General features: G+C 45.9%; 1 protein-coding gene across 7 annotated transcripts in view; it reads right to left on the reverse strand.

Moving 5' to 3' along the window:
* slmapa (sarcolemma associated protein a) overlaps positions 1 to 24,724 on the reverse strand; it is a 45,611-nt gene that overhangs the window by 14,873 nt on the left and 6,014 nt on the right. For 6 of the 7 annotated variants that reach the window (XM_049022037.1, XM_049022035.1, XM_049022036.1 and 3 more), the window contains exons 2-11: positions 15,331 to 15,478; positions 14,518 to 14,590; positions 7,654 to 7,690; positions 4,653 to 4,715; positions 4,143 to 4,238; positions 3,859 to 3,930; positions 3,616 to 3,756; positions 2,436 to 2,573; positions 2,169 to 2,337; positions 1,359 to 1,409 (exon numbers count right to left, since the gene is read on the reverse strand). In XM_049022037.1, the coding sequence (XP_048877994.1) occupies positions 1,359 to 1,409; positions 2,169 to 2,337; positions 2,436 to 2,573; positions 3,616 to 3,756; positions 3,859 to 3,930; positions 4,143 to 4,238; positions 4,653 to 4,715; positions 7,654 to 7,690; positions 14,518 to 14,590; positions 15,331 to 15,478 (988 nt within the window). The remainder of the gene's footprint in view (positions 1 to 1,358; positions 1,410 to 2,168; positions 2,338 to 2,435; positions 2,574 to 3,615; positions 3,757 to 3,858; positions 3,931 to 4,142; positions 4,239 to 4,652; positions 4,716 to 7,653; positions 7,691 to 14,517; positions 14,591 to 15,330; positions 15,479 to 24,724) is intronic. The other variant, XM_049022040.1, reaches the window with a different exon arrangement.

Here is a 24,724-nt window from a genome sequence, read left to right on the forward strand (position 1 = left end):
ACTGGCACGGGGCTCCCTGCAGGTCATGACACTCAAGGGCACCAGACAGATGCAGAGACGGGATGGGGACGAACAGGAGACCTCACATGGCAGCCCAACCCTGCTGCTGTCACCTCCACACCCTGCTCCTCACAGCCAGCGACAGGCCGCCTAAAAGCTGCGCGCCTCAAGCAATAAAAATGAATACAAGACAGATGACGGGCGATACGGTTACAGCTTAACGGTGAATCATCCAGAAGGCTTGAGCGAGCTACAGGAATGGAAATTAATTCCACATCTGTGGATTTAATTTACTTGATCATGTAGCTTAGGGTCATAAATGACTTTTCTGACTGCAGAATTAAATGTTCACTTTAAAATGAAAAGACAGATGAGAAAGAGCAGTATTTCCATCACATCAAACAAAGATGAGATCACATGACACCTGTATACCAATTAAAAAGTGTCTGGGGCATATTTTTAAATCTGACCAGTCACATGTGTACTGCTTGACAAGTCCAGTTCTGCACACATCTCCTGCATGTATGTGTAAAAAGCACAGCACAAAGGCCCAGGAGCCCCATCTGGTGGAGAGTGATACAAACAGCCGCAAGACCACACTGACAGTCACATGAACCACAAGGCCTATGTGCTCCAAAGAGGAATTTCAGCTGCACCAAATGCCACAACCTTAGTTCCATTTTTTTGTCCTTTCTAGTAACATTTCAAATATTGGTTTTACAAAAAAAGGCCAAAAAAAACCAAGCTCCCTATAAATTAGGGTTTAGCCTAGTGAGTGTAAATTTCATATTTCATTTCAAGTGACTAATGCAGCCAGAAATTTAAATATTTCATGCATCTGCATTTAATCCTCAAAATGTAGACACCACAGCCTCCCGCACAGAAACTCCGCTGAACAAATTTAGGGTCTCTGGCTTTCGGTGTTGTGTGGTAATATGGAAGGAGAAGCCGACCAGGCAGTTAGAGTTGATACCTAGATGGGATACGAGTGTCTCAGACTTTGAAGAGACTGTTATTCAGAGTAACAAAGGGTGAGTGACCCTGTGCTGTTCTACACTGATCACCACAGCCCTTGATGGAAAGGATCCAGACACTGACGTGACCAACAGGGTGGCAGCAGACACACCTGGTGTGGACACGTCCCGCCCTAAAAGCACGACGGTGGACCCACTGGCACTGAGCTCACTGGCCAAGCTGGCCTGTGGCCCCGCCCCAGAAGGAAGGAATGCAGGATGGATGGAGATTCAGGCAATGTGAAGAAGAACAGGCAACACAGAGCAAGGGCCCATGCCAGATTACTAGAAGGAAAGCAGCGGCCTGTGGGGTCACAGCTGTGGACGTAGAGAACCCAGACTCACCCAAACTGTTGTTTTCCTTTATGCTTTTCTCCTGAAGTTGCTCTAATCGGACTGCAGAGGACAACAAGAGGAGTTGGAGATGCTAAGCGTGAGCGAGGCACGCAATCACCGCTGTGCACGCGCACCCGCACCCCCGGTCGCACTCGGACACGCCCTCATTTGCGGGTCAGCAGGGTGGGCCCAGGGCACCACACAGCCCCGCCGCACTTGACGCTCCGTACAAGGGCGCTCTGCAGGTTTAAACATGCTTAGAGGAGGTACCTAAAGCTACATGGAGGCCAAGGGACTCTCCGGAAGCCCTGGTGTTACCGCAGCCACGCCGAGGCGATTAAAAGACAAGAACTAAATGTGCAGGTATGAAACTTTTATCAGACTTAGCCATCAGTAAGCATCAGCGAGATGCCGATTGAGAAATCATGCATTTGAACATTCTTGCAAAGCTAAGACATGGCTTGCTATTTACAGGCACAAAGTGACATCCGTGTGACTGATGACCTCCTCATTACAATCCCCCAGCTCTCGTCTGCACTATGACTGTGATCAGAGCCCACCCCCCCGGCGGCAGGGCCCCAGCTGTCAAAGACTTCCAGGCTGGTTTTGTCGACGCTGCCCATCTGCACTTCTAATCGACCGGCTAGCCGGCCACGTCACTCACTATCGATTCCTCTCGATGATTAACTCTGTCATGGACTAGATGAATAATTTTGGATTTTCAACACCGAGTCTCTGCCAGTCCATCAGCAGTTGGCAGGCACCGCGCCCTCCCCACGCAGGCAGCCCCTCCGCCAATCCCGCTCCGACACCGCCCACCTTGCAGTGCAGTGAGCCGCTCGTTGCTGAAGTCATTGTCAGCCTGCAGGGCCTCGACGCGTGCCTGCAGCGCCTGCTCCTTCTCCTCCATCTCACTGATGCGCAGTTGCAGCTCCTTCTTCTCCGTCTGGCCCTTCAGCAGCAGCTCCTCCTGCCGGCCCTCCGCCAGCTGCAGGAACACCAGAGAGGGTGCTGCGGTCACAGCCAGTGGAACCTTTCCGCTTGGGGGATGGGGGGGTGGTTGAGCGTTGGGAGGGGGGGACATGCCTTAATCTTGTCCGTCAGGTCCTTGATCTCGTTGACGGCGCCGTTGTACTTGTTGGCCAGCTCGCGCAGCTCTTCCTGCGTGCGCTCGTTCATTTCCTTCAGGTGTGTGCACTCGTCCTCCGTGTTGCTAAGGCTCCTCTACAACACGGCGAGAGCAAGAGAGACACCGGCCTTAAGGACACGCCACAGCAGGGCCACAGAGCCCTTTTTGGGACCCTAAGCAAGATCTGATTAACCAATATGGTCATCTGTCATCTTCCTTCCCATTCTGAAGGATTGCTCTGGGGTGAATCTCAATTCCAACGGTGCGTTTGATTAATTCTCTCCGAGTCGGAACTTGGATGAAAATGTCACAAAAAACAGCACTTCCCGTCGGACACGCGCCTCTTATGACGTTAATGTCGGACAGAATTTTCTTGCCTCTAGTTGCCCCGGTGACGCAATTTCAACATGGCGGCCTACACACTCAACAGTAATTTTATTTTATAAATATCTTTAAAAATGTTTATTTTCTTAAATGTATTAATTATAAATGTAATTGCATGTGTTCGATTAAGACAATACCATATCATGACCGTAAACTGTATCCTAGCATGCGATATCAGATACTGACCAGACTTGTTAGTGTCTTTGGTTTGTAGTTTGTTTGCCTCTCGAAAAAAAGAGCATTGCTATGAATGTACTAAAATATTTTTTAAAGCTTTTAATGTGGTTTGACTAGTTTGTGTTTCTTGTTTGCTTGTCTCTCGGAAAAAATTCTTACTTCAAAACTGCTAAAATTTAAAGCAACAACACACAGCATCGTGTTCATGTAGGCAGCCATGTTTGTTCCAAGAAGTGGCAGCTCAAATGGCAGATTGTCGGATGTAATGTCACTGTCCCGAGACAAAAACGAACGCACCACAAGAACACAAAGACCATACTTGTGGTCTTGGCAAGACCGGTCTTGTGAACCTGCCTTCCAAAAACAAATGTAGGGCACACTGAATCATGGGATTGGTCTTGTTCAGTGAGGATGCAAATCGATGTATCCTTGATATTTGAGTACAAGAGAACACAAGTACAGTCAAGTATGCATATTGAGATTCAGCCCAAATGTGGCCAATCGGGTCACTTATGCTTTGGGTTAGCCCTGTGGCACAGGACACGAAAGTCAGCTCCCCAGGGCCCAGCGGCTCACCTCTACTTCCGAGAGCTTCCGGACGACCTCGATCTTCTCCTGGAGGACCCGCCTCAGGGATTCTTTGGCAGTGGTCTCATAGTTGTGTTTATCTTCCTGTAAGGCGACGAGCTCCTTGCGGATGCCATCTTCAGTCTGGGTCTTGGAAGGCAGGGCGGCGAATGCTCATTCAATGACATTCATTGCTCAGACCACTACATGTAACATGGGGCAGGGAGGCCCAGCACCAAAAAGGTGAATTACCTTTGAATAGGCCTGCAACTGGTTCCCCATCACCTCCAGCCTGGAGAGCAGTCGATCTTCGTCTATTAGAGCCTGTTGGCACGAAAGGCAAGAATGGTTACCCAAGCCAAAGGTATCAGCCATTTACACAGCAGGAAATGCCTGGTGAGAAGAGTAGGTATTCTGGTAAGCTAATAGCCACAACTATGAAGCTAACACCAGACACACATAGGAAACATATATAGAAAATAAGAGATAGGGGCCCACGTGATCCTGCGGGACGGACGGACGGGAGCCACACCCACCTGCCAGCTGCTCATTGACGCCTCCTGCGTGCTGCTCAGCAGCCTCTGCAACGTAGCCAGTTTCTGCTCCAGCATCTGCTCCCGGTGCAAGGCTTCCTGGGAAGGGAGGAGGCGGCCATCAGTGCATCAAGGGAGATTCCGCCCACTTCCACGACAATAAGCTAAAGATCATACCGCTGATGTTTTAACAGAAGTTCATGGATGCTGTGTTTAACCAGAAGGGGTGCAAAGGCCAAAAGGACTGACGACGGACTGACTACCACCCCAACCTGCCCCCTTAAGCCTGAATGCTACATGCAAGCTGTGCATCTGGAACATCAGACAGTAAGCAGATTTTAAGGTGGAGTACTGCAGATTACACAATTTTAAACTAACATTCACAGCATCAATCACAAGCAAAGCAGACAAAGCCACCAAACTCAAAGTAAAAATTCATACAAGGATAATGTAGTGCAAAGTAACCTAAACATTTACACCAGTCAGACAGCAGGGGCCGCCATTCGCTCATACCTGCAAATACTGGGACAGCTGAAAGAGTTCCTGAGAGTACATACTGGGTGCATTAGCGGCGACCTGCAGGAAGAGAGCACAGTGCAGTCAGGCAGGCAGCATGTCGAAGTACCATGATGCTGACAGACCACCAAGTCACAACACTCACTGCAAATCGCACATCACACAAACTCATTACTATCAATGCACCAGGGCGCAATGCCTACAGGGGTGCGGCCGGCGGCAGACATGACAGCAGCCTGCTTGGCCAGACCAGGACTGTCCTGTAGGGGGCACCAGATGCTGATGTGACAGACACTGGCTGTCCCATGCTTTATCAAAATGTTTATCATGTTGCTTAACAAAAAGGACATCTTACAACTGGCAGAATTCACCACAGTGTGATTTTTACCTGCCCAAACCACGGCATCCGCTAATGCCCCTTACGCCAGCTCGCTGATAATTGTCACTGCACTGATCATTTTTAAATTTAGCAGACTTTTATACGAAGCTACATACACTCACTAGCCACTTTATTAGGTACACCTGTTCAACTGCTCATTGAAGCAAATATCTAATCATGCAGATACAGGTCAGGAATTAATGCCCATATCAAACACCAGAATGGAGAAGGGAGATTTAAATGCTTTGAATGTGGAATGGATGTTGGTGGCAGGTATGAGTATTTCAGAAACTGCTGATCTACTGGGATTTGCACAGTCATCACTAGGGGTTTATAGAAAATGAGCCAAAAGCATCCAGTGAGCGGTGGATTTTGAGCATCGTTTAAAATGGGGTCTGGGGTCTAAGGGTAGAGAACACACTTTCACTGACTGGGGCGTGGTCACATATTTCATTCAATATCATAAACTTAATTCATGGCAAATAAATTATTTCTTATATATTTGATTTGGCATTAAACTCATCTTAGTGTACTTTGTAAATATGTCAGATTTATGTGATGTTAGGATTAGAAACATTATAAAACATAAAAAGTACATAGTAAACAATGGAAGCAGTTTGTTTTGATCCCAAATATTTGACCAAGACTATCTAGTCTTGGCTACATGAAGATGATTAAATGCAACATTCAGTTGGATAAATAAGAAAACCCAAACACATGTCACTATTTCTGGGCTCCTTTCATTGAATATATAGTAACTTCCATGTGTATACATGAGCCATTCACACCTGGCTACATCCTCCCTCCCCCCCCCCCCCCCCCCGCCTTCATAGTGCTGATGGGGATGTATCTGGATCGCATTCCACCGTTGTGTTGTTCATCAAATTACCATGCGAATGTGATTAGAATACGCGGTAATGCAGCTATTTATAATGCGAATAGCGATCTTCAGGTGAGGGCAGTACTACACACCCCCCATTCAGGTAAAACAAAGAAAGGTGACATGGTTTACTTTTTTGCCAATTTAACCTAATTTTAAAAACTTTAATACTTTCGACAATTGACGTTTTGAAAATAAGACAGATTACGAATTTAGTCAGCGTTTTTTCATGATTCTACAATAAAATTTCAGAGAGATAAAGTGAAATAGACACAAAAAGTTGGCTGCGTCGCCAACGACGCACTCGACCCCAGAGGGTTAAATGCCACAGCCTACCTGAGTGCTGCTGCTGACCATGTCCATCCCTTTATGACCACAGTGTACACAGCTTCTAATGGCTACTTCCAGCAGGATACCCCCCCATGTCACAAAGCTCATCTCAGACCGGCTTTTTCAGCATGAGAATGAGCTCACTGTACTCAAATGGCCTCCAGTCACCAGATCTCAATCCAATAGAGACCCATGGGATGTGGTGGAACGGGAGATTCACGTCTTGAAGGTGCAGCAGATAAATCTGCAGCAACTGTGTGATGATAGCATGTCAACATGGACCAGAGTCTCTGAGGAATGTTTGAAGCATGAATCTATTGCATGAAAAATTAAGGCAGTTCTGAAGGCAAAACTGGGTCCAGTACTAGCAAGGTGTACATAATAAAGTGGCTACTAAGTGTACATGTTAGGCTCAAATAATCCCTAGAGTGACTGGGGTTTAGGGCCTCGCTCAAGAACTCAATGGTGAAATTCCACTGCTGACTCTGGGATCTGAACCAGCGACCTTCCAATCACAGGCAGTGTCCTAACCCACTGAGCTACCCCCACCTAAACACCTGCGGTTCCCATGCCCTTGAACAGCTCAGGCCAAGAGCAGCCCCCATCCCTGTTTACATTTGGGCAGACAGCAGTCAGCTGCACACATTCGTTTCAATGAATCCCCACAGTTTAACCGACCCATTTTTAAATAATAATTAGCTTGCACACAGAGGACCGCGAGCAGACACGTGTATACACATGCACACCAGGAAGCCAGGGAGGGCGACCCCAGGCTTTCGCTGGTCTTCTTATGTGAGCGAGCACTCAGGGGAGGGGGCTGGGAGACACCCCCCTTTTCCCCGGCCCTGAGAAAGACCCCTCTGTGCACTCTAGGGCATCAACCCCACAGTACAAAGCCTCCTCTCTGGGCAGTGGCAGGGCGCCAGGCTCCTCTCCCAGGCATCAGAAGAGAAAAACAATGAAGTGAGCAAAGGCAGTATTATCTAACGTCTTTAGGACCATGGCCAAGAAGGGTTATTCTCGGTTAGACAGTAACATGGTTCCTACACACAGGACCTGCTGGAGGGATTCCCGGCAAATCAGAATCCAGGACAATACATGTGACACGACGTGATAGGACCAAGCTATCACACTGATGGCGTCCGAGGAAACCACAGGAATGAGACACCAAGTGAATGTACTTCACTCTCCAAACTCCTTCCACAGCGACCCCCATCGACGAGGGACCAATATAACACTTAGGGTTATTAGATATTTGAAATCTCAGATGCACTGTAGACAAGAATCACTTAAGCAAAGGAAATTCCTTAATTCACAGAACAATTCCAAGAGGATCTCCATATGAGGTAAACATCCACCCCCCCCCCCCCCCCCCCCCCCAAACCCAACCCCAGCACCCCCCCACCTACCTTATCAACAGGAAGTGGTAATGGCGCTTGAATGACACTAGAGGAAAAAGCAAAAACATGTCAGTAAATAAGAAAGGGAAGCTGGGGGGGACAGACTGGGAGAGATGCATGATGGCTGACATTGCTGGTCACGTTTCCCGCTCCTGCCTTATGGGTTGGGCGCAGTGATGGCTCGCTGATGGAGGCAGGTACTGAGACACCATAAGGAGACTGCGGTACTCTTGTTCATGCTTCCACTTTCCCACGTTCATGCACTCACATCCCACCACCTCCTTACCCGGGTTCGAGTGAATAGCATTAAATTTCAACCAGCATAAAACAACAGACACCCACACAGGCATGATTTAAGGAACTTAACCCTTTACACAAGCTATAAAGCTAAGATATTCACATTTTATTTAGCAACAGTGATATCACTCTGCCAAATGCAGAATTTGAACTAGTGAACTACCTTCCAATCACAGGGACAGCATCCACTGAGCCCCACACTAAACCCACATATACAACACCGTATAACACAAGCTTCACATTGGGAGACAGTGAGACCACAAAGGAGCTCCAATCAGACCTCTCCAAAGCAAGACACTGCTCACTCCCCCAGGCACAGCAGAGAACCCCGGTGATCTCCAGCACTACGAGACACACACCCCGACAGCAGTTCTATCATCCGATCTCATAGTTAAGGCCCCGGTGAGTATCCACTGTCTCACGGGCATCAGACTCGGCAGCCACAGAGGCACCAGGATGGTTCTCAGCACCAAGCACGTGACCTGCTTTCTCCACAGCATGGAGGACGTCATGCAGGGGACAGGCTGGGCAGGTCGGCGGAGGCTTGCAACACGACGTCGCACTCAAGCCCGTCTGACAGGCTCCCCCACAGGCGGCTCGCAGAGACAAACGGAGGTGCTAATTACGCCGGCCCCTGAGGAACATCTGCAGTCACGCACCACTCATCAGGCTGGCTTGGCCTCCCCTAGGTCACATGACTGCTGTGATCCTCCAATTACACGTTCTTAGCACAAGACACTATATGAGCGAACTGGTGCAGAGCCGACCATTTGTGAAAGGGAGTGTCACCAAAATTTAATACAGGTGTCAGGTTCCCCCCCCCCCCCCCCCCATCAAGTGTTAATTCACATTTGGGCTCCAGATCCTGAGTCATTCCACAATTTCCCTGCAAGCATACTCACTTCTCCCTGCTGAGCATTCCCGATGAAAACCTCATTAAGAAGAGTAGGGGTAGTGCCCATCCCCATAGACCGTCACGTCCCACGCACGGCTCTTTCCCTTCCCAGACTGCCCTTCAAACTCTTTCAACAAGCAGATCAACGCCCTGCAAAGGTCACTGTGACCTGCTGCAGAAGCTCCAAGTCCACCTTCTACAAGCTGATGTGGAACCTGGACTCCGTCCATGTCTTTCCCAAAAGTTTACTTTTTGCCGAAAAGAGCAACACAATGTCACAGGTCCTGTGACCCCATGCAGGCCCATATCGTGACAAAGCCCACCAACAGTCTTGGATCTTGGTTTAAGCCCAGAAGAATCAGAACAGTGCCCTCCAGCTCCTGCCTAGTTCTACAGTAACAGAATTACAATGAGAAGAAAATCTGGCTACAATTTGAAAATAATTGATTTGCTTTGTGTGAAATACCATCAGTTCTCTGCTAGTGTATCCTGAATATCAAATTATACTGCATAAGGGGCTGCACCCTTCACCAAATGCATGGCATATTGGTAAATGAATTACCTCTGCTGTAGAACTGGCCTCCTGTCTCACACACACCTGTACACATGCATTTCTGCATGGATGGGAAATCACTCCTAAATCCAATATAACATCATGAGAGGCCTCCTGCCTTTTTAAAAAAGGCACAACATAGACAGTTCAGCCCACACCTCAGCTCAGCACCACACCCCCTCAATCATGTCAATCATCATGGCCCTATGGCACTTCTATTTGGGCCACCCAGCCCTCAGACTGGAAGCAGTGCTCATGGGTAAGTTTATATAAGCCTCTAGATGAGTCATGCACTCGCCTGCGTGGAGACCATCGTTTGACACAGCTTTTTTTTTTTTTCATTCATAATAGAGAACGCAGATGTTTTCGGAAGCTTTAGCTGATCATTAGGAAACCCTGGCTCTCAGCTGTAGAATCAGCACATACAGAATTGCAGAAACGCCTTCAGGAGTCACGGAAGGGAATGAAGTCACTGGGGTAGGGAAGCAATTCAGGTCTCTTGCAATTCCAGATGTTGGAGTACATTTTGTGAAAAGGAGGATACCCCCAGTGGTGGGACAGGGGAAATTACTGACAATATGCCTCACTCAAAGAGCAACAAGAATTTCAATCCTCACAATTAGTCAGTGGCTTTAAGCAGAGGTGGACTTAGGATAAGACAAGGGGCCCAGGAAGACAGAATTTCCAGAAGCTAAATATATGGATATAAATTATTTAAATTAGAGCAAAATGTCTGTTATTTGCATTTTTAGCAACAGTTTTCATGATAGATAATGTTGCTGCTGTCCCAGTTGTACGGGACTATTCGTGCTTTGAGACTTCACACCACACAGCTTTGGTTTCACACTGGAGTTTAGTGGTAGGCCACCAGTTACTTCACTGCCAAGCGAACCGACAAAGTAGCCTAACAGAAAAAAACAGTGAAGGTACAAGAAGATACAGGATTAACATTACATCTCATGTCATGATATTATCCTGCTAGAGTGACAAACTGTGAAAAGTTGTGGAGAGAAGACAATTAAATGAATGTATGCAAAAATTCAGCACTACTCTCAGTCACAGGAGCAGAGTAAGGCATAGGCTATCCTAGGCTACAGCCTAGAGGCACGGCAGAAGAGGGAACCGGCAAACTTTTTAAATTTGGACAAATGGACCCACCGCTGTGATGCCCTCCTCCCCCCAATCGCTGAATTCTATGGACAGTGCTCCCACCCCCAACCTGATCAGTAAGTTTTATTGTTGGAACCCCATGCTTATTAACATTTTATTGATATTCCATCATTTATAATTTACCCTTGTTGCCCTTTTGGGTCAAAAAGGCCCACTGAGGGCTCCCAATCTCAGGCCCCCAGAGATACTGGAGGGGAGGGGGGGGGGAACAAAGTAATCATTTATAGAGGGGCTTCATTAGGACTTGCAGTCTAAGTGATTCTTACCCAGGTAGATTTACCTGCCATTACAGCGGGATTGAGAACCAGATCAGCCTAAACAAAAAGTAATGACAAGAGCAAAAAAGTCATTTTAATAATTTTCCAGTTTATAACAAAAACCCAACCAACCAGTTTTGACCTAGAACAAAACCTCAATAAAGCCTGGAAGCCAGTGCAAAATTTGCCAGATAAGGCAGTGTGCAGCAAGCTGCCAAGACCTCCTCTCACTACCTTCAGCTTAACAGCCATCAGGTCCAGCAGTCAAGGAACCCTGGGTGAAAACTGCCACTTCCAGACCTTCACTTGGGGATCCAGCAGAAGATTCTCTTTCATGGAAAAGGTTTTACAATGTATGCAAAGAATCGTGGATGACAAGGCAAAAGACAGCAGGAATGAAGAGGAAGATCGTGCATATATATATTTCTTGAACAAGCGACCTTCTGAGAGAAAACACCCTTTTCATCATGCATTTCATCTATGGAGAGTTTTACAGACTGTCAAGTCGAAACATCTAGATCAGCACTGCAGTATTTTAAAGGACAAAGATTAGGAGCCTCAAGTCACTGACCAGTAAATCAGTATCACACAGCTCTCCATCAGAAATGCCTTGGGACAGTAGGCCAAGTGCCACAACAAGCCAGCTGAAATGCTCTTAAGCTGGAGAACCTAAACACTGTCAAGTGGCGCAGTTTTCCCCATACAATCATTGATCACTACACAAATATCTGTCAACATTGTAAACCCCCACCAAAAAAAGTACTAGGGACAATTTCAGTGTCCGTTCCTGTAAGCTGTAGCAAAGCTAATAAGTGGCAAACAAATGAACATACACTGACACTTATGCAGAGGCATACTAAATCACTAATCTGAACAGAAAGCGGGTTTTCCTGCATCTATTATTAGCGCGGCAGTTGATGCCAGCCGGTTGAGGGTGAAGAGCAGCCCACACCGGCACGAAGCTGAATGCCAACCGCCGCACACTCCCTGCAGCTTCACAACTGTGGGATGCAGCGAGCGGAACGACACGCTCAATTTCTGAGCTGGTCCCTGCGGCGGCGTGGCAGGACGGCTCACGACAGAGAACAAGGAGCACAGGGGAAGCCAGCTGTCTGGGCCACCTAACGGGAGGCAGCGCTGTGGGTGCCACAAGCTAGCCCCCCGGCAGATACGGTAGGCGGCGCGGAGCAGAAGCCCCACTGGAAAGCAGAGGCACCCAATTCACTGATCACACATGGAACGGCAGCACTTGGGCCATTGCCCCCTGCCAGACCACCTGCCTACATGGTTTAAAATACTGAAAGAAATTAACCAGAAGCCAGAAGGTGGCATTTGCACACAAACTATAAATGAGTGACATGCAAGAGAAGAGAGGGGTTATGTCTAAGGAATCTCATAATATATATATATTCCATCCATTCTGTATTTAAGGATTGTCCTGCCTTGTATGATAAAATGCTGTGTCCTATTACGATCCAATACGAGACTCAATTTATCCCATATTTTGGGCCGCGAGACAGATGCATGATATAATGGTTAATATCTATATCTCTGCCCATGTGTAAATGCAATATAAACAGCAGTAATTTAAGTGTTCGCTTAAGGACGCCTGTCTTCTACTTCATAGCAGATTTCACTAAACCCGGAGGTTGAGTGTCCCAGGCACCCGGCACAAAACGGGCTCCACAAGGGTATCTGAATGCGACCAAATTCTCCAATGACATCATACAACCGAGAATCACCATTACGTTCGAGAGAGTATAAGTATCATAATAAAACTAAACCCTCAGGGATAGCAAATGGCTAAAGAGCCACAAATAATTTATTCATCATAATTCATTCATCATGCATTATGGTTCAATACAGTAATGTTTATTAGGGGCTTTATTATTACCACACTCAAATTACTTTAGAGAATAAGGCATACTCAATATTTTGTTAAAATCGATTGAGTCACTGCTCATAAATCAAAAACAAGTTGCTTCATAAGGTACAAGCATCATTTACATAAGCTAAATAAGTCCTGGAAGACGTCTCTGGGTTAGAAAAAGAAACACCACTGACACAAAGGGGATGCTAAACTTGCACGGTGCCAAAGGTCTCAGGGACGAGAAGCACTTGGCTTGTGTTAGATTGACTGCAGTTGTGTATTTGGCGAAGCACCAGCCAAAATTTGCAGGGCTAGTTAGCGACATACAGACATTTTCAAACTAGGAAACGAATTCACCTCAATATACTCAATAGCTGTCCGAAAGGGTATTGATTAGGGGCAGCTATTGACAGATACCCCCCTTGCACATATTAATTACATGCATAGGGGCTGACAGGCATTTAATTTCTAAGAGACTATTGGTTGCAGGCAATAACAAATTATTTCCAGCAGAAAATCTATAAACCCCTGCAATCTAAGAAGAGCGAAGAGAAGAAGGTCTGACCCGTGCTCTGGCGATCAGGCCCATACGCATTGCGTCACTTCGCTGACCATGGTCTTCACGAGTCTAGCAGTTAGAACAGAAGTGCTTTCCAAGGACAATGACATAATGCTCATTTTGACCTGAGAGCCTATTTGAGGCTCACCCTCCACTCCAATAGAGACATCCGTCAATGGTCTTAAATTAAGGCCAAATGCTAGCATACAAGCTAAGAACACGGGCTGGTAAACAGAGGTATCAGGATCTCACTCTGGAAATTCTAACATGAATATGCCTCTGCTAAAACATATGTCAATCACTAAGCTACCTTACAACAAAATTCACACTGGAGAACATCCAGTATGGCAAGACATATTTTCAAAGCATTCCACAATGCCACAACCAGCAAAATTGAATCCTGATCTTGTTACTGCATTACATATCACTGTAATGCAAGCATTCAGGTGGGGCAACAACCTACACTGATCAAGAGCAATCCGGGAAAAAAAATCTGATCTCCATCCGAAAATATAGAGATGTAGCCATAAGCACCATCTGCCACTGATGTATACAGGCAGCTAAAAGTGCCCTCACTCATGACGATCAGGAGGTTTGCATCTACCTGAAGCCGTTACACCTGCACTCACTCAGCGGGAAATTCCAGCTTCCGGCTCCTCTCACAAACACTCAGCTTGGACAGGGCATTAGATCAGCCTGCCAAGCATTCATACAACCTTCATCTGCTCTTTCCTGTGCTACAGAACACCCACGACTGACTGGGGCGAGGGACACAAACACAGTTCATGTATTCATATCTTTATGAGGACTGCCTGTTCATTTCTATGGCCATAATCCAAATCCCAAAAATAAGTTAACCCCTACCCAGCCCTAACATTAACCATAAGTAACCAAACAAAATAAGACTTGGAACATTTTCAGTTTTTTGACTGCATTCACAGATTTTTATAAAATTGACTTTCCTTTGTGGGGATCAAATGAACGTCCCCACGAGGTAAAAAGTTATGGGTCATCACCACATTGTAGGGAACTCTGGTTCCCACAATGTAATAATTAGAAACACAGGAACACACACAGACACACACACATCCTTCAGCCTACGTTACAGCTCACCTACATCCCCCACAGCACATCCTCGGAGAGGCAGGCAGCCCCCTCATAAGGGCGCCCCAACAGCATTTAGAGGCCCGTCCCCCAGCAAGGTTGTGCTTCCTCATCAACGGGTCTAACCCCGATACACCGTGTTCAGGAAGTTCAGAGGAGGGGTCTTACTCTGATCGCCTCCGCGCCTCTACTCCGTCAGGCAGGAAGAGCTTAACAGTGGACACGATACATCCATGGGTGACTGGAAAGAAAGGAGAGACAGGGATCAGGCAAAGCAGCCCAACAAGCCACATCTACGACACTATGCAAAGGAGACACTTCCGCACCCGGTCACCTACGCTTTGCACATTCACGTGACCTCTAACATTTCTTCACCTCCAACTTATCTAGTTCACAAGACACAGCTTCCTCCAAATGTTTGCTGTGTCACCAAAAGATTCTGCTAAATCTTACTCTTCAAACAAATGACAGAGGAAAAGATTATGACTGCGAAGGTATGAGTAATGAAGGCGCCTTTAATCCTGACAGCATATGACTATCAAACATCATCTGTAACAGGAGACCGTTCCGGGAGACCCTTCCTGAAGCAGGTAGCTCTTTCACAACGCCACCACCAGAACGGCTGCTCACCACTGCTCTGGCTTGTGCTCCCCACAAAGCGACGTACAAATGAGGAAACTCGCTTTTGCAGTAATCTTCAGTTATGTCAAAATTAATTTAACCTGCGCATATTACGACATTTCCAGGGCTGTGCCAGACAGAAAAGATGACTTCCCCGTGAAAATAAGCAGCAGCGAAGGTGTTGTTATAAGGCACTTATGTTACAGCTAGTAGCACTAACAATGTTCTCATTCTAGTTAAAAAATAAAAAATAAAAACTAGCATTAAGTCACTGTTTGACATTGAAGGCAACAGAGGAAAATTTCTTGTTACCAAGATCCCTTGAGGCTCTGAAGGACAGCACGGTGGCACACCCCATACCTTTGCGGGTGTTCTCAGTCACATCCACCCCGAACTGGATGATGTCACCCGAGAGCAGTTCGCAGGGGGGGCTCTCCTCAGACCCGCGGCTCAGGCGCTGGCTGTTGATGAAGGTGCCATTGCTACTCTTGGTGTCCTGGAGGTAAAACTGCAAGCACATGGAGTGTATCAGATATTGGCACATTTAGTTGCACAACCAGTTCTTTACCATCTAAAATAAGCCAGGTTAATGACCCAACTACCCAAAGTACAACAAGTCTTTACAATGACATTTGTTCAACGTAGACTGCAGAAATGATTCCTGGATTTAGAGGAATACCATATGAGGAGAGGTTAGCAGAGCTCAATCTGTTCAGCCTCCAGCAAAGGAGATTACGGAGGGGAACATGATCCAGGTGTATAACATTATAACAGGTCAGGAAGCTGTTCAACCAAATAGTTACTTCAATATTCAAATATAAAAACTCGTGGCCCTAGGTGGAAATTAGCAAGAGAACATTTTAAACTAGAAGCACTTCTTTACACAAAGTGTAGTTAGCGAATGCAAGTCTTCCTAAAACCTTGGGTGCCTTTAAATCAGAGACAGATATAGATTTTAACAACTTTAACCTATGAACTGAATTCTCTCCAAACAAGCCTGATGGATCAAACAGCCTCCTCTAGTTTGTAAAGTTCTTATTTCTGGGATGCAGGTATCTAAACTAGTTCCAATGCCCCTTAACAATACGTAACACATCCGAAGACAGCTGCTGGTAATAAAGGGAGAACTGGATGTCACCTATCCAGTGATAACACCCATGCTGGAAGGGTCCCATACACAGCAGGGGGGCCTGGTAGACCATATTACGTGCCACCAGTGAGCAGTGACTCACTATAGCCTCCACAGGCTGTCCGCTTTAACCACAGCCCAATGCAATACATGTGCACACTGTCCACGACAGCCATGTCGTTAGCTCTCTGGTAATTTCGTGTCTACTGCGGTCATCAAGACAACATTCAAAACTCCCAGCAAACAGACCAGAGCTTTTCTTGGGAAGGTATATAGTGTGCTGCTATTCTTGAGAGCTGCAACTCAAAGTTACCATTATTCAGCTCAAAGAAGCTCGCTGCTTTGCCGTTAGCCTTTAAATTTGACCCTCCGCATTACAAAAAGACTTGACTAATAACAGGATTTCACACTTAATAGCATCAAGAACCAGAATTTGAAGCCTAAAAGCCACCAAACTGGCCAATAGAATTAGCAGAGGAATCACGAATTAAAATGAAAAGCATTACCAGGAAACTCAGCCGTCCTGGCAGCTGTGATAAAGGAGGGTATAAAATGCAGTCATTTAACCATTTCATATTCATTTTCACATGTGCCCCTTGCATACTTCCTCTACATTGCAAATCAACACAGCTGGACTGATAACCTGAAAATTAGATAAGTCCGTCTTTGCAGGCAGGAGCCAGCGGGGGGCACCATATCAATCCTCCTCTGTACCAGCTGACAGGACCTTTTTTCGAGGGCTGCTATCTGCAGCACAGCACCTGGCGGCGGAGTTTGAAGAGTCACCATGCAGAGTTGCGTGATCGTGGGGTGGTGTCAGGCTTCGCCCACAACACAGTGCCCGCACAGACCACATTACAGTTCGGGAGGAAACCGACAGTGGTGGAACAGGGAGGCAGCCTGGCTAATCGCAGCGCCTCAAGGCTTTCATCTTAAAGCAAGCCGTTAACAAAGGTGTAGGTGCGACTCCTGCCGGTGTCAGCTTTCCCTGCACACAGAGGGAATCTCAAACACGCCAGAAGGTCGATGTCTTTGGGGAGGCAGGGGCGGCGATCGCCGTGCCCTGTAACATACACTACATGCAAACCCCCGGCTAGCCAACAGAGCAGAAAAGGGCGAACCAAGATGAATGTATAGATGCACTGCAGATGCTGCAACGTTGATGCTGCTCCCACTTTACAGTAACAAAGCCCAAAGGTTTGTTACGGCTGAATTAAACACTTCTATGCAACCAATGAAGCCTAGACTCAGTCACTACAGCTACTACCCTATTAAAAGCTAAAGGCTGCAGAGATGAATTCAAACATCTTATTTTTACATTCAAAAGGCCCTGTCTACATTCAAACTAACAGCCAGTCTGAGAAGAGAGATGAATTCTGCTGTCCAAAAGCAACCACTAAGCAAGCCAAGGGAACTTAAGCGAACCTGCCAAGAGAAACGGGCAGATCAGCACAAAACCAGTGTGCAGACTGGGCAGGAATCTTTGAAAAAGAACAGTTGTCCTTTTACCATTAGGAGCTACACCACCACAACATGCATCACCTGACTGCACGCCTACCTGCCTTACACCCGCCAAACTGGTTAACCAACGCGACATGTAATTAATGAATAATGAAGTTCACGATTCTGCAATAACTGCACTGTATTTTAGAATTAAGAATGAGCCACACAATTTTTTTTCCCAAAAAGACGCTCCCATAAATATGACCATCCTTAACGCGGTAGGATGGGTAGGAGCAAATGACTGGAGAGGTAGAGACACGCAGCAATAAAGCACCGTTTACAGTTTCTCTCAAAGGCCACCAGTGGTAAGAAACATAACAGCGGCATCAAAGCACCCTCTGCTGTTTGGCTCCGCCCATCACAGCCTCAGCTCCTAGGGGTCATGGGGATTACAACATCCAGGCCAATCCCACCTACCTCAAATACCTGGACACGGAACGGCAAGGAAAAACCTCTGTAAGCTGCTCGCCATAATCCAGGCGATACACAGTCGCCCTGAATTTCTTGACCCATGAAAATATTGCAGCTTGTGAAATACACAGCGTTCCAACGCCATTGATTTTTGCAAACAAGATGTAATTACTCCTGGTCTATGATGATGGTAAATAAAATATTTAAAAAAAAACATGCTGACTAAAAGCAGGGCAGTATGGCTCATGACTCACCTCGATGTCTAGTAAAACATACGCTCAGCGCCCAGCACAATATTAACTTCAGAAACATCTGCTGTAATTATTTCCACATTCACTCTGCGCGACTGCACATTCCTGCAAAGGCATGGCAGCTCCCCAGCTAAACTACAGCAGCTTTTCACCCGCTAATGACAGTGAAGACTCAGTCACTACAGCCACTACCCTACCTCAATGGGTTACTGATCTGTGCCCATGTCTAGAAGGTCACAGGTTCAAATCCCATGGCTGCCAGAGTAACCACATTACTGTTAGGCCTTTGAGTAAGGCCCTTAACCTCTACTAACTCCAGGGGCACTAGCTGACCCTGTCGTCTGATCCCCACCTGTCGGCTAAATAAATATAAATGTTAGCGGCATGCCTCCCTAATTCATTGCCTGTTTAACAACAACACAACTCAGGTGCTCAAACTGACAAAATAGTCCTGGAGTGTTCGTGCAACATGAAGAATCACTCAGCACACTGCAGTAAATGTCAATGACTGTCACAAGTCACAGCGTATCAATGAGTGAGTATTCACATCACATGTGGATCCAGCACTGTAAGGCCAATATACAACTTATGAATTTGTCATCCGGCGTTACGTAAAATGTGGGAAAAGATGCTCAGCTCACATTAAGGCAAAGAATCAGTGACCCTCCAAAGAAAGTGATTCTGACAGTTATATATTTCACTCCCAGCGCTAACAAGCTTGGGTTCAACGTAAGCCTGTGAATTACAAGATCTGGCTCTTATGAGCTGCAGGGTGGACAAACAGCAGCATGGTAAATTTAAGTAGGGATTTCAGGTACGAAACAGCACACAACAGACCAGCACAACATCAAGTCCAAAAACTTTAACATGCTGAGACTGGGAGATGACAGAGGATGTGATTCTGACAGTTCCACCTGCTAGAGCCACCCAAGGTAACTTCTCTACAAAGTTTTATATCAATCCGTAGCTGCAGGCTTGGTCTAACCAACTACTCATCACTAAACATATATGAACAACTCTCCAGCAGATTACAGCAGCCAGACAAAGCAAACAGCAGCAGTTTGTCCCAAAAGTGAACATGACATGCAATGAAGTAAGAGCAGGAGAAATGCATGTCCTTATTCGCCATTTTTAGCATGGGGCCCAGAGAACGAGACCTGCTTAGGCATCATCACAACATGATACAAACTTGGTGTTACATTTCCTGCAGAGCTGGAGAGGTGTACTACTTACAGCAGCCCGTGTTACAGTGCTGGATGTACACTGGGAGAAAACTAGGTCCGCTAATAAGACAGATACACATTTGTTTCAGTTCCCTTGTCATCTCAGTCTCAAGACTGCTTTGTGTTTTATCCCAAAAATGTTTACATTTCCCCAATTGCTCTCAGCAAGAATTTAAAAAACACAATCCTGGCTACACAGGCTGGAAAGACAGTAAGGCAAATATTTCCTTACAGAAAAGAAAGAAAAGTCCTCAAAATAGTACGTGAACCTTTGGCTCAAAAACACACAGGATTGTAGTCTGACTCTTCCACAGAAGTTACACTGATACTTGGTTTGTAATTTAACCTGCTCACATTTACTACTGGATCCCTGGTAATCCTCTTCAGAAAAGCTCAGTGATCAGCATACAGACAAACCAGGCCACTGCTAAAGATATTTCCAAAGTGTAAAACATCCATAGTGACGGAAGAGGCATTGTGCAACAGACCAAGCACACATTTTGTGAAGACCTGGCACTCCCCTGTTCATCTCTTAAATTGCACATGTCTTTTCATGCCCAGAGCAGAGTTCAAACTTTTCTCCTAAAAGAAAAAGAAATGTACGACAATGTACACTACACCCAGACAGATCAGATATTTAATGGTCACATATCTATGCAGCTCCTCATCACTGCTTTGACCCCTCAACCGAACTAGTGGTATGCGCATAAAATGTTATTTTAAAAGCCCATCTAGCTGCCTGACCATGCAAGCACATGGCCCAGCAGGAAAGAACCCAAGCACACACTGATGTGACACAAATTAATATTCATTTATAGCAGCCATGAAACCCAGCGGCAGACGGGCACTCACACGGATATCTGCTTGCACCAAGTCATAAGGATAACCTTCAGATGGTCAACTGAAGACACCACCAAATGAAGCGACTTAGACTGAAGCAGCCTAAACACAGAGCCTGGATCCTCGGGATTTGAACCGAAGAGTAGCAAGCAATTCCAAATATTATGAAAGAGGGATCATTTAAAATCAGCCCATCACAACAACGGCTGTTTTCAAAAGACTGCTCATCACTGCAAATCTAAGGTGCCTAAGAGCAGAACACCAGGCTGACATGTCTGTGCTGCTGTCGAAGTCCCTCCTGCCACTGAGGTCAGGCCAGTCATAGGGCCAAGGTGCAACAAACGACCCGACAACACAGCTAACTCCACCTCCAGGACTATCCAAACCCACATCCACTCCACACAGATACAAAAAGCAAACTTAAAAGTACGCTTGTAACTACAGATGTTAAATTCATGATACACACCCTAAAGCATAGGGGCAAGAAACAAGACTGACAACATAAGTGGCAAAAAAAAAAAAAAATCGGAAAAGAACCAGACCAAGCAAATATTTCACAGAAAACAAGGGCACACACATTGAACAGGATAAAAGAAAGCAAACCTTTGTACCCTTTTTGTGTACTGCATGTTATCTACAGCTCACAAACCATCCCCTCAAGGCCTTTCGCCTGTAAGGCCCCACACACCTGTCCAATAACTTACAGGAACCCCTTAGCATTAAGCATGATAGTCAAATCGTACCTCCATTAGGAATTTGATTTTAGTTTAACATTAACAGTTACTTGACTTAGGTTTTTGATGGCAAAAGCCTGAAGGTGAAGCAGGGGTTCAATGTGTATACCCCCCGCCAAAAAAAGCTTCATATATTATACAGTTGCTGCCTACAGACACGTTCATGTGCGTCACAGAACAGACAGCAATCAAAATTTTACAAATACTGTAAATTGACTTGCATATGGGAATTCTGCAGGCCTCTAAAGAAATGACAGCCTTTTAAACATATTATCCAAAGCTTAGCCCATAATGTACCTGGCAGGATGAGCAGGAACCCGGGCTGCAAAAGCCCCACAGCAGTTATATGGATGCTGGGAGTGTCACTCAGGTGGGTCCGGTTTCGTGGACGTCACTTGGAGCACAGGGCAGTCTCTGCTCCAGCACTACATTGGCCTCAAGTACAGATGGGTGACACCCAAAATCCACAGCAGCCATCCTCCTTTTCCATGACATACAGCACCACTATCGCGGAAGTAGAAAACTTCAAAACCAGCCGGCTTCGAAGGTAGACTAGAAACAGGAGTTCAAGCCAGGAAAAGCGATTAGGAGTATCCTAGCAACAGGCTTGAAGGACAAAACAAGAGCTTAAATAACCGCCGTGAGTCTAGGAAGTCGCAGAACAGTGAGTCTAAGTAGGCAGATGTTGGCTGTACTAAAGCAGCTAAGCAGTCGGCACGGTATTCAGGAGAGCTGGCGCCGAGACATGGCCTAGGTCAGCTTTAATTGTCAATTATTTAAACCACGCTATTCCAGACCTGATATTAGGACTACAGTGAAATTGCCAACGATACTCTATTTACACCTGATTTCTTAAGAGACGCAAGTCTCCCAAGTAGTGTAGATGCCAATCCCGGCAAGATGCGTAATCCACTCAGCGGCATAACTGCAGACCTGGGCAAAGCAACGATTGCTAATCCCACTCGCTCCTGTTCCCACCCCCACCACCATCTGTCCTTCATGCACTTCCGCTCTTGGGGAGGGCTCCCCATACCATCCGTTCAGCCCCTGCAATTACGGGCCTTTCTGGAGTGCCGCGAGCCAGACGGCTTGCTGGCACGGGCATCTGTTTCCAGCTCCCCTTTTACATTTACATTTTTATTTAGCCGAAGTACCACTGAGGAAAACTTGGGGTCAGAGTACAGGGTCAGCCAGAACCACCGCAGCAGTTGAAGTTCAAGGCTTCAACTTGCTCAAAGGCCCCAGCAGTGAAATCTGAACCTGTGAACTTCTGGACAAGGGCACAGAACCCTAACCCACTGAGTTTCACACCACCAAGATGTGGAGTTTCAACAATGTAGATCCATTACCTTGGGGGGGGGGAATCGTACTTTTGAAGTTCAAAGAAACAGTGGTGCAGACCGGAATGGTTTCACATGCATGAGTACAGCTATGCAAGGATCTACCAATTACCACATGACCTAAGCAGAAAAACAGGGCTAAGTGTAACTGATTGGCATTCCATTACTAATCATATTTAACAAGCTCAAAGGCATGAGATAAAAGCAAGTTACCACACAATGCAGACATTCATGTTACAGCGGGCAGTAGTAAATACCCAAATTTTTCCTGTATCAGTAGGTTAAGTGAAATTGGAGTCTCACCACTGTTAAATTCAAATATCACTTTTGAAGGTTTCAGGAGCCACTCTCTACACAATGCAACACACAAGAAGTTAGCTAATGAGCCGGACACCTAACTGTTCCATTGTTTTGTTCCTTTCAAACCGTGTAAGAGTTGAGAGGAACCTGGCGTCCCATCACATCGTTAGAGGCACGTACGCAAGAGACAACTGCTCAATGGAACGCAGTCATGCAGCCATGACAGCCGAATATTGTGAGCCTTAACATCAGAATTCTCACTTTCCCAGAAAGGCCAGAGCAACCCAGCACAGTTGCACAGAAAAGTGTTGACAAGGGGATCCCAATACCACTGCATAACCCCCACCACACCACAGCCAACATGATCTCTGGAAACCAGAACAATCAGTAGAGAACTTTATTATTTTGTAGTCTGAACCAATAAAATTTCATTAAAAGGATTCCCAGACTCACCCAGCTAACTGACCACGAAATCATGTTCCAAAGAGCATCAAGGCAAAAAAGGAGGAATAATTACAAGTTAATTGGTTTCTGCATAATGCCACATAAGCCAAACAAAATGAATGATTGAACTTTTGATAAACCATGAGAATGCATGTTTTGACGCAGGGTAGGGAAACATCTATATGGTGTTTTCAGCTTGATGGCTCTGCTTACCACTAGTTTACAAAAGCAAGAGCTTTAAAGCTAGACAAAAATACCCGTAACAACAGCTGGGAATACAGTCAGCCAGGGAGTCTATAATAGATGAGTTTGTGCTTACAGAGCTGGCATTCAATGGTCTCTTTCACTGACAACTGCATATTTCAAAGGGTAATTTCAGAAAATAAAGAAAATCTGCGGATTTTCCCTATTAAATAACTTCCAACTCTCTGTCTTGGTCCTGCTAGAACTGCAGGTAACAGTTTCACACCACACATTTCACACACATTTAGGGTCAGCACACTCGGGGGATTATTATTTATAAAATGGAATTACTGTTGAGTGTGTAAGCCGCCATGCTGAAATGACGTCACAGGGGAAACGTCATAAGAGGCGTGTTTCCAACGGGAAGTGACGTTTTTCGTGACGTTTTCATCCGAGTTCCAACTCGGAGACAGATAATCGAACGCAGGATTAACACACCAGCACAACTGGCCCTAGCACCTCATAACAGTAAGCAGGTGAAAAGGAAGAATCTTAAACATGTCGGAAGCAAATGCTGAGATGTTTAAGTGTGGAAAACATTGGAAATTTCACAACAGATTCCCACTAATCTGCTGCTGACGGAATGATTGCAAAGCCTACTGCCAGTCATGCTGAGTTTGTCAGCACAGAGATGGCTGGACCAGCCAGGGAGAATCACCATGCCCATAGAAGGAAAATCAACTTTTAGGGCGATCAAAATCCTCTCAGGCACAAGCAGGCCTCACTGCAGGCAGTGGGTGTGTGTTTGCTTCATACATTCATAATTCAGTGGAGGAATGCAAATTCTTAGTTCCTAAATTGGTTAAAACTGCACAAAAGTAAATGCACAAACAGACCCCTAAGGTCCAGATGGTTAAACAAGTCTGTTTGGTCTCATTATGGGAACAAGAATTGCAGCTATAATAATGGGAGATTGATTTTGTCAGACAGGACACATTATCATCTGATTGGCTAATCCAGCAGTCTGCCAGATTCCTGTGAGCCATGGGTTACTCCTATAAGATAGGCCACAGCAGTCGTGCAATCAACATAATCTCTCTGGCACAGTGCCAGAGGGATTGCAAGGACAGGAAGGCAATAATAAATGGGAGGAGTAGAATTCAACATTCAGTGGCTGAACAGGTTAAAAACAAAAGTTGCTTTACATAAAAGCTAAGAAATTATGTATATATAAGAACCACCTGCACCAAAAAGAAATATTGAGCACGACAGCAAAAGGATAAGAAATTGATGATAAACTGAGAAATCTTCAATCAATTAAAACTGGAAAGACAGCTACAAAAAAAAAAAAAAAAAAAAACATGTTAGAGCCACCAACTATCACACAGACAATGGA

The sequence above is a fragment of the Brienomyrus brachyistius genome, chromosome 8 (assembly GCF_023856365.1).
Source record: "Brienomyrus brachyistius isolate T26 chromosome 8, BBRACH_0.4, whole genome shotgun sequence".
Taxonomy (NCBI): Eukaryota; Metazoa; Chordata; class Actinopteri; order Osteoglossiformes; family Mormyridae; genus Brienomyrus; species Brienomyrus brachyistius.